Below are 10877 nucleotides of genomic sequence, written 5' to 3'. Positions count from 1 at the left end.
TTCTTTCAAGCCCAGTGGATAAAGTGTTTTTTTTTTTGGTGAACAGTAGAATTATGGATGGGAACTATACAAACGACCTACCAAATGTTAAATGTAAAAATCTTCAGGTTCAATGGTTGGACCATGCAAATTAGAAATACCTCGCAAGAAATTGAGCAAAAAGCTGCTAAATTGAACCGGATCCATCCATGTTGATTGACTGTCTCCTAAATGTTGTTGCTAGCAAATATCACTATTTTTATCTCACATCTCATGAAAAATCATTTTGCGCTTCGCTTAGCCCCATGCCCTTCTACGGGTATTTCGGTGATGGATTCTATAAGAACTTGACGATCCTATTTGGTCAAATACCTGGAGATAAACTTCTATCATCCTAAAATACACAACTAAAAACTTGTCCTGATGATTTACGAGAAGAAACAGTATAAAAATTATTCAGCGAGTGTAACTCATCCATTATATGATTAACAACTAATCACAACAGCTGCAAGTGAATCTATGGAACTGCTGTGATGTCAATTTTCCAAGAATTCTGATTAAGTGTTACTCATCCAAAAAGGACGAAGAATACGCATCCAATATTTGCTCAAGAGTTTGAGTTAGAGGAGAAAACTTCACGAGTTGGAGTGGTTTCATCTTGAGGCATATGAGAACACCAAGATTTTCAAAGAGAAGACGGCACTGGCCCGATAAGATCTCAAAATGAAACTTCAAATCAGGTCGACAATTGTTAGGATACTTAAATCGCTCCCCGGAAAACTGAAGTCGAGCTGAAGTTGTTCCTTTTGGAGCAACTGGGGTAGGAGACATGACCTCCGAATGAAAATTCATAGTGAAGGTCAAAGGTTGAAGCACTATGAGGGCGGCCCCTTTGATTGTATCAGATAGCATTTTTGCCACTTTTGCCGCCCGCAGATAACATTTGAATCGATGATAGCAACATTACAAGTATTATTTACCGTCTGTCATAACAAGGGGAGGGATTTGTAAAATATTTCGCCCCCATTGAGAATACTCTGCACCTCAAGGCAAAAACAGGCAAGTTAATATTTCTTCTACAGCAACATTTCCACTGAAACACACCATCGCGACAATATATGTTCAGAAAACAACTGATGTCGAATATGTAGTTCCAGGCTAAACATTAGTATCTTCAACTGTGACGAAAAAGGTGCAAACTGTATCTTATATGATGATGTACAGCGGGATTACAGTAGCTACTACATATTTAACATTGGTTAAATGAAAAATGTAGCTCGTGGTTGTCATGACTGAATATTTCGTATAAACTTATAATAACACATTCAGATTCTCTGCTGGCCATAGTTTTTGACTATAGCATTTGGACACAATAATCTATTTCCCGCCCTTGCCATAGCTATCCCGCAATGTCACTGTCCGGTTAAAGACAAGCTTCTCAGTTGTCGAGTCCTTGTCAACCATGAAATACCCTGCAATTCAAATCGTAAGCACCAGAATAGGACAGAAGGAGAAATATAACCAGTAGCAGAAACATCTCCAACAAGGTTGGCAAGGAATTCGTGCGTGTGTAATCAGGGAAACTACGTCCTATGAAGTAGCAATTAATTTAGTCTTTAGAAGTGTCTGAAAATTTGGGTATCAATCCTCTTTCCGATATTTTTTGACATCACACACTAAAGAAGAAATTGGTTTCAGAACATTGTCACGAAGTCACCTTGCAATAATCCAAAACAGAAGTCCGCTTTTACTTACTGACATTATAAAGACAGCAGTATCTTTTTTTTTTTTTGGGTTAATTTCACCATACAGCACCATATTTTGAAACTTTTCACCACATAGCACATATCGTCATAATTTCACCAAATCACACAATATTTTGAAATTTTTTCATGACATAGCACAAAACGGAATAATTTCATCGCATGACACAAAATTTCAAAAAAATTTCATGGCATAGCACAATGTTACACGGTCAAGTCAGATCTCCGTTAGGTCATTGACGGAAAACTAACATCATGCTATGCCATGAAAATTTTTAGAAATTTTGTGCCATATGGTGAAATTATTGCGTTTCGTGCTAGCCATGAAAAAATTTCAAAATATCATACGATTTGGTGAAATTATGATGATATGTGTTATGTTGTGAAAATTTTCAAAATATCGTGAAGCATGGTGAAATTAACCATTTTTTTCTTTTATTTATTTTTTTTTGGGTGGAAGACAGCAGTACCTGAACTGTCATGACGAAGAAAAGGATATGGGTACTTACCAAGCCTTTCAAACTGGAAACTGTCGCCGACAGCAGCTTCTCGAAGAGAAGTAACGGCATAGGCACTGGGGATGACGACCTTCGACTGCGGGTTCAGATCACCGAGCCAGTCAGCCAGTTCAGCAGGAGTCTGTTTGAATCAAATAACAAACTTAGTATCCATCTTCTTTTACACAAAAAGTAGCAGCAAAGGGTAGAAATCATTGAGAATCCTCCCCAAGAAAAGTTCCAAACCTCGGATTTAAATAGCTTGTCAAACAATCTCACTTCCACCTGAAGTGGATCGACACCAGCAGAAGGTTCAGCAACCCAGTGAAGCACCCCCTGAATATTACCAGACACATAAAATATAGATGTGAGAAAATAAAATAAGAACTGCACGGAGCCATAAATACGACTTCATATTGACAGCAGTCAATGGCAATAAGAAAATGGAACCTTTGGTTTTGTCTTCTTTGAGGGGTCATACTCTGCCCGAATCTCAAGGACCGTCTCCTTGTCATCAGCTAGAATAACATCCATGCAATTTATCGGGAATGCATATCTACAACATGATATAAGGTTCAACATCGAAGCCACATTTTACTAAGCCAGATTAGCAGGGAAAAATTTCCCGCTTCTACATACCTTAGTAACACGGATTTCCCAGGAGCAAGGCCATAGTAATCTTTTGAGTCTTTCAAGCGGAAATCAGATCGTTCTATGTATACTGTATTGGAGAATGGAACCTTCAAGTGTCATGTAAGCACTATTAATGACAGATCCAAAAAGGAAAACAATACAAACTGACGAAGAAAAGAAATAATCTGGGTGCTCAAAAACTTTATGAAGTCCACGTCTATGGATCTTTGTATCGCAACTAATAACATACCCTAATACAAAAACATACAAGTTTCACTTATTTACACGTCATGCTATATCCAAAGGCGCATTCAGCTTGTAGTTCCTAGATTTACCTTATAAACAGCATCGTCTGTTTGAGCATCCGGCCATTTCTTTGCATCAAGGTCCAATACGGAACCCGCTTCTAAATTGGTTATCACAACCTTAAAATCAAGAAACAACAACAGTGAAGCTTAATGATGAAGATGAGAAATAGTTAAGTTTAAAGACAAATCAGGACACACCTTAAGTGGATTAAGGACAACCATTGTTCGAGGGGCTGTTTTGTTCAGTTCTTCTCGTATGTGATATTCGAGGCGATCCAACCTTATTGTGCTACTATCACTGCATGATAAAAGGGAAAACAATTGAGCAAAAGTTGCCTAATAACACTCATTCAATATATTTTAGATGTCTTTTACGAACTCAACCTCCTAGTGATTCCTATTCCTCGAACGAATGCATTAATAGAAGTTGAAGTCACGCCTCGACGCCGCAAACCAGCAAGAGTCATAAGACGAGGATCATCCCAACCATCAACCCACTTGTCAGTCACAAGTCGATTTAACTGCAAGAACACGATGTTGAGGCCATTTTTCAAGATTAGAAAAAGATGTGCAGAAATTATTTGACATGCAGAAAGTATTGGATGTGCAATCTCACCTTTCGCTTTGACATTACTGTATTTGTGACATTCAGTCGAGAATATTCCCATACATAGGGCTGATATAGATCCAAAGCATGCAATAACCAATAATAGGAAGCACGGCGGGTCTCAAATTCAAGCGTGCATAGCTGGAGAAGTACAGGCAGATGAATAAGTATAGAAACAGGAAACGGCAACAGGATATTTGATACACGAAGGATACTCCAAACAGGCAAGTACAGCAACATAGGATTGCACAATGCAGAAACATTAGCTGACAGAAGAAATGTCATTTAGAGTTGGATGTTTTCCGGTCAGTGCAATGTTGGCACAAGGTTTAAGCTCCAAGTCTTACTTCCTAGATCTAAATTAGCACTAATATAAGCAAGTGAAAAACCAAGTGCCACGCGTTTCATAACTCTTTTCCAGGGAGAAAATTGTAACTATATATGGACTTTTCCGAGAAATAAGCATGCAGAGATATAAGGTCTCCCAATTTCAAGCAAAACACACTCCATTCCCGATTTTGCAGTGGACATGTTCAAACTGATTATCTCACTTCTTTTTTCAACTTAAATACTAAGGAGCTAAAAGAACTAGCAAAACAATCTTTTACACTCCTATTCTGCTCTTCCAATTATCTTCCTCCTATTACTGAGGGTATTTTGGAAGAACTGTAACTTCACCCCTAGATATTCCGGTTTTGGACCAAATCATTCAGTAATCATTCTCCAGTCTCAAGACTACACCAGTGCTCTTGCTAAGCAGTTCCATCTATTCTTCTTTTGAGGATCACATTTATTTTATCTGAATTTGGTACGTTGCAATATTACTTTATTAATGTGATTTGCATCAACTGCTTTACTTAGATCTCTGTATTAACGTTCTGAACCTCTACATCCAAAAATCTCGTTCCCTCAACATTGAAGGAAATTAAAAGGAAGTTTGACCAAATGGGAAATTAATGAAGTCAGCCTATGCTAATTAACCAAAACCAGTTGCTGAATTGTTATCATTCTGCCGGTACTAAGCCAAGCCAACTCTTGAATATAAACATGCAGTTACTTCTACCCAGATTACAAAGAAATCACTTTCACAGGATGGACTGTCACGGAAAACAATTTTAGCCTGGAACACGCCTATCAACTTTTTGATCCCGAAACATGCCTCATTTTCCCTTTCTACACTTGACTGTTTCTTACAACGACAAGAGGATGCATCATCTAATCTCATCACTTGCTTGTGACAGTTTTTCATGAGGTTGCTCCCCTCGTCTTACTCTATCTATGAATGCTATTCTAATCAACAAAGAGGGAAAACTAAAAGAAAAATCTACCAAGAATACAATATTAGAAGAAATCAATCAAAAAAGTAAAACATACCGAATGCGTGATATTCTCAAGGGAATCAACAATGCAGTGAGCATAATCATAGCTTGGATAGATACACCATTTATCTCCAGCATGAGGATGGGGTGTAAACTACAGGAAGGAAAGCCAAGCATTAGCTTACGAATAAGCACATGGACAGAGTTCCAAAAGTAACATCAATACTTGCCTTAATACGGTATGCAATAAGGTCATACATATTAAAATTATCACTCTGCATATCCTGCTTCATTCTAAGTGTTGCTTTTCCTTCCTCAATCAATCCCCTTCTCATGTCATCAAACAGTTTCAATGATTCTTCAATAGGCCGGTCTCTCCAAGGACTGTTCATCTTCTTTTCTCTGTACTCCTTTATTTCATCAGGTGTCTAGATAAAGGAAAAAGAAACAATAAAAAGATAACGATTCAGTTCATACAGTCAATTAGAATTACCAAGGTGACATCTGCAAACTGCTGAAACCGAAGCAATTAACGTGATACAATAAAAACGTAAAACATGCTTAACGACTCTTATGACCATGAGAAATAAAAGCTTGACTAGGTTATTTGAATATCCAATTTGCCAAATTGGGAAACTGGTTTTCACAAACGAAGGGATGCATTTATAGATAAAATCAGTACAGTTGATCAACCCCCAACAAAAGAAAAAACCAAAAAATTTAAAAATACATTTGACAAAAAAAAAATTCAGTGCAGCAATGACATCTGACACTTTTAGCACTTTTAAGTTCAGCCTTTTAGCACCTTTTATTTTCTGACATTAAACAATTATTTAACTGTGCCACATCAGATGGAAAATTAACAGGAAATTTATGGCGGGACAGATTTCAAATCGAAACGAAACCTTGTGACTTTTTGAGATGACACCGTAAAATCCGGAATAAACTTGGGAACACCTTGAAACTACAATCTTCTTTACAAAATTTACCCTTCATTAAATAAATAAATACACATTTTGCCAGTACATTCTGAGCTTCCTAGTAAACAAGAATTCACAATTTGACAAAAATCAACTATAAAAGTGCAGGGGAACTACACATTGAGATGTGTCGATCTCTTGAGGTTCATGATATGACAAACCTGGTGATCAACATAAGCATGACCCCGACGTATGAGCTCTACCGCTAGATCATACAACTCTTGGAAGTAATCACTGGCATAAGTGATCTACAAAATCCAATAGATAGTATTTTAAAAAAAGACCTCAAGACAGAAATCAATTAATCCCTCAAAGTGACCCTACCTTGAAAGGTTTCCAACCCATCCAATCAACTATTTCTTTGATATGGTCAATGTATTCCTTCTTTTCAGCTTCAGGATTTGTATCATCAAATCTGGGAAAACAATACGAATAATAATGTAATCAGCGCTGAAGGAAGTTCACTATAACAAATAAATATCCCAAGAAAATTCTAACTATATCTCTAGAGATATAACCCTCACGACAATTTGACTTTAGCAAGCGATTTTCAAGTATCATTGTTGTCCCCTTTTTGATAAGTGGCTTCACCTAGGAGTGTATGTTGAAATATCATTGTTCATGTACATCTTAGAAATGAAATCTCAATGCAGAATGCAGAGATGTTATTCGTAGAAATTGTAGCATATTAGAGGATGTCAAATTTATAACATTAATTAGTAAAGAGCATCTTTTAAATACATATATATTGGAACACATTAAATCAAAAAATCAAAATAGTAAATGAATTCTGAAAAGTCGACCAAATCAAAAAATCAAAACGCTAACTGGAACATATTATGATCTATCAGTTTCAGATTCTCTTTTGAGTGTTTAAAACATATTTATACAATACCAGTTGAGCACCAACCCAGTGGAAAAGATGAGCCAACCAGCATCTTTCAGTATATTAGCATATAAACAGTAGACAAGAACATCGAAAATTGATTGCGAGTAAGATGTTCAGTCCCTAAGGTAAAATCGAGCAGGTTATTTGCTCTTTTTGGGGATCCAAGGAGTAATCAGAACATTTCTTAACATATTTCAAATAGTTAAAAGCTGTTCAGAATTCTAGTAGATAACTATTTGAAGAATTGTTCTAAGCTGGGGCTGTTCACCTAGCTTGATCATCCATGATAAAAGACATGACATGGTAAAATGTCATGATCCAAAACCCCCTAATCCTAAACCAATATAAATTTCCTGGAAACTCATTATTACTTCCTCGGCATATAAGTAAAAAAATTTTAGTATTATAGATTGCTAAATCTGCAAATCGAGTAGAAGAGGACCATTTCGCCAACCCACATCAACATGCCTAGCATGACAGTCAGGATATATCTTAACATCCAAGCTTCTATCCAATGACACACACTCTAAGGAAGGAGTAACTGACTCAAAGGAACCAAAACACCCTTCATGCCTAACTTGATGCTAATGGCACAAAACTCTTTGAGTTTCTACCTAAGCACGATCTAGTAGACGCACAGAAAAAGCACACCTCTAATACATAAAGGGCTTGCACACAAATAAAAAAGTGACTCTGACCTCAAATAACAGTTTCCACCCCTCTCCTTTGCTAGCCCAAAGCTGACAAACATGGCCTGCTCCACAATGAAACTCAGAAAAACTTAAGAATAATAGCCCCAAAAGAAAGAAGGGAAAAAAAAAAAAAGAAGAAAAGATATCAAGTAAATTACAGCCTCTTGATCTGTTTCTAGTTTACCTTAGCATGGCCGATATGCAGGTATCCATTTGGTTCTGGAGGAAATCGGGTGAAAACTTTGCCTCCCGTCAATTTCAAGTGTTTTTCAAGCATTTCCTTTGTATTGCCGCACCTCAATACAGATCCATTACTGAAAAATATCTCTGTGTGCACCTGGTTCAGAGGTTATTGAGGTCTTGAATGAATGCTTGTTATCCACACATTTGGGAATCAGTTGAAAGTAATTGAAGATACAATGATGTATATAGCAGTATCCAAATGAGTACAGCATTTTTAACAGAAACAAGATCAGTACTGAAGCCCATTTTATAATTTTGAACCATATTAAAACCATTAGGGCAATGGCTAGCCCTGCTCAAAGGCATATAGGTATAGTAGCATGTGACACTATTCAGTTACAGAAACTAGCCAGCTTTTAAAATATTATCTCCAACTTGTAAATTTAATGTGCTACTAATTATTTAAAGCTTCCATAGACTGGCACATGCAGATCTCATTATGCAATGGTTATCGATTAATATTATTTGTACCTTGAAATTATCTTCTGGCTGAGGAAAGATCAAAAAGGGATTGAGATCCTCTTCAGATGGTGGTGCTGGAGCATCTGCAACAGTCTTTTTATCCTACACACATCGGAATGGATTGATGATCAGTATGAGACCTTTCTAATGAAGGGAACACGCAAAAGCTCAGATTCACGCAAGCACTCACCACAACTTTAACAGGCTTTTCCTTCTTTTTTGAAGGCTTTTCATCATCTGCAGCAGTCCGTTCACCCAACAACTGATATAGTTTTGTATCTATAATTTGCTGTAACAAGAAAAGAGATGCACGTCAAAAAATAAAAACAAACTTGTAATGATCAATAACATGTCAATAATTAATGTATATAGAATATAAAACATATATAATATATACATGTATATAAGGAAAACAACCACCACCTTTACAATCTTTGGATCAGCCCAGGGGAGTTTTTTCCTGACATGCCCAAACAGCTCACCCACTGGAGAAAGGAGGGATTTCAACATTAGGAAAGAATTTCACAGAACAGTGTTGCTCAGTAGCATTTTTAAGGCCCAGTTTTCAAAGACCCAATTCCCAATCGAAAGTGAGATAACCCAAAACCAGGTTAACTCATCAGATTAAGAATTCAGAGCTCACATTTGATTTCATTCTTCAAAAAGTACGCATATAAAATGTAGCTGCTAAATGTTGCAGGAAAAAGAACACCTAGGCAAAGCATGCTTAGAGAAAGAAATTGCAATACATAAACACTTACCATTTGTCCGATAGCGCTGTTCCAAAATGGAACTCTTCTTCTCTTCAAAAATATCATTAACAGTTCCCTCAATTTCTTGCACGGATACTTCAACACCTGTTTGCACGTACAAGTCAATTTACATCTTAAAGAAGATGAAACATTCATAACCACAACCTACTTCAAAAATATATAACAACCAAGCTACCATCCAGACCAAATATTACATTCTGCAATTCATTTATTTATTCATTGTTATTCCTTCAAAAAGAAAGAACTCTGCAGCTTATCAAGAGAGACAATTATGCGTGCATAATAATGCTCCTACCAGAAACCTAAATCAAATATCATAAATTTTATAATTCACTCTCTATCATGAATCAGACATTGAAAAACATACCTACACCACATGCTTCTTCAAATTCATTCAGCTTGAATTTCTCAGACGCTGTGTTTGAAAAGAACGCAAATGCCGCATCTAACTGAGCCGGAGTTTTAATCTACAAGAGCATTAAAAGAAACAGATATGATAAGCTACAGGCATTTGGGAAACCAGAACATAACAACAACCACAAGTAAGAACATGCAAAGCAAAGTCCTTTTTCAACACAGAAAGTGCTGGGACAATTGACCGAATGCACAGTCTCTCCACATCGGTTAAGAGCTAAATAATAAAGCATGCTTGCAGAATGTTATAGAGAGAACGAACAAATAGAATGCGTTATGGAGGAAAAAATGTTGCAGGGCAGACCTTCGATGAGACAATGTACTGCAGCAGGGTGGGACGGTGCACCAGCGCATTGGCAGGGAACTTAGTCGCAACCTGCAACACATGCAAGATGAAGCAATCCATCAGATTCGCATAATTGATGATTCAGACAGCAAATTTGATGGAAAGGGAGAAAGAATTAGGATGCCTTACCGTGTACAGGAGATTCCCCACGGTCTTGCTGCATCCATCGGCAACAGCAGCCTGCACGGCAATCGAGGAGAGCTCAATCAATCAATCAATCAATCTATGAGCAATTGAAACCTCAAGCTATTGCGAAAAGCTGCTGACTTTACTTCAAACCGACCAGTGAGATACCTCGTGGATGACGGCGGTGAGGTTGGCGGTGACCTTGTTGTTGGCGATGGTGTTCTTGGCAGTGCGCTCATCCAAGCCTATCTTCAGGAACAGCTCCAGCGGGTCGGCGCCGGAGGTCTCCTCCCTCGGCATATCTGAACCAGGAAGAGGAGAGGCCGGTAGGAGAGCGGACGGGCGGTGAAGGCGGGAGATGGAGGACAATGAGGCTTAAGCCGAAGGGGAGGGCGGGCCTACAGAGGAAGCGTGGCGAAGGGGAAGCTCAGACTCAGTACTTTCTTTCTCTCAGTCTCAAGGAAGAAAGGGAACTGCGCAGAAAAAAGAGCATTTTTAGGGTTTATTAGGACTGAGGCCAATTCGAAAATAAAACAAGTATAAGGGTCCATTTATAATTACACAAAAACTCAAAGAAGAAATCGGAAATTGCAGATGAAACCCGAAAATTTACAAATCGGAGCGGCTGTCTAGGAAGCAGCAGCGCCAGCGGTCGGCGAGCAGCATTGGCTTAGCCAGTTTGATGGAGCAAGAGAAGCAACGGAGAAGCTCTTTTGCAGTCACTGTGGTTGTAAAATTATTCGTTGAAGTGGCATTCTCCCTTCAATTAGTCAATTATATCTTTCCCAGGAAAAAAAAAAAGAAGTCAATTATCTCTTTTGCAATCACGACTGAAGGTGCATGTTA

At 37.8% G+C, this 10877-nt stretch overlaps 1 protein-coding gene across 1 annotated transcript; it reads right to left on the bottom strand.

The window, feature by feature from the left end:
* Positions 1-1098: 1098 nt before the first annotated feature.
* Positions 1099-10522, bottom strand: LOC116199512 (glutamine--tRNA ligase). The gene is made up of 23 exons (XM_031529880.1): positions 10200-10522; positions 10035-10085; positions 9864-9935; positions 9513-9612; positions 9134-9229; positions 8796-8857; positions 8563-8661; positions 8382-8474; positions 7852-8004; positions 7674-7729; positions 6411-6501; positions 6248-6334; positions 5337-5534; positions 5162-5260; positions 3797-3928; positions 3565-3701; positions 3379-3478; positions 3208-3297; positions 2879-2979; positions 2690-2795; positions 2486-2575; positions 2252-2381; positions 1099-1451 (listed from the first exon to the last, which is right to left on the bottom strand). The coding sequence occupies exons 1-23, from the start codon at positions 10329-10331 to the stop codon at positions 1357-1359; spliced, it is 2370 nt and encodes a 789-aa protein (XP_031385740.1). The 5' UTR covers positions 10332-10522; the 3' UTR covers positions 1099-1356.
* Positions 10523-10877: the final 355 nt, after the last annotated feature.

This window comes from Punica granatum, chromosome 3 (genome assembly GCF_007655135.1).
Source record: "Punica granatum isolate Tunisia-2019 chromosome 3, ASM765513v2, whole genome shotgun sequence".
NCBI classification, from domain to species: Eukaryota; Viridiplantae; Streptophyta; class Magnoliopsida; order Myrtales; family Lythraceae; genus Punica; species Punica granatum.
Note: the sequence above shows the minus strand (reverse complement) of the source record. Positions and strands in the feature narration are given on the sequence as shown.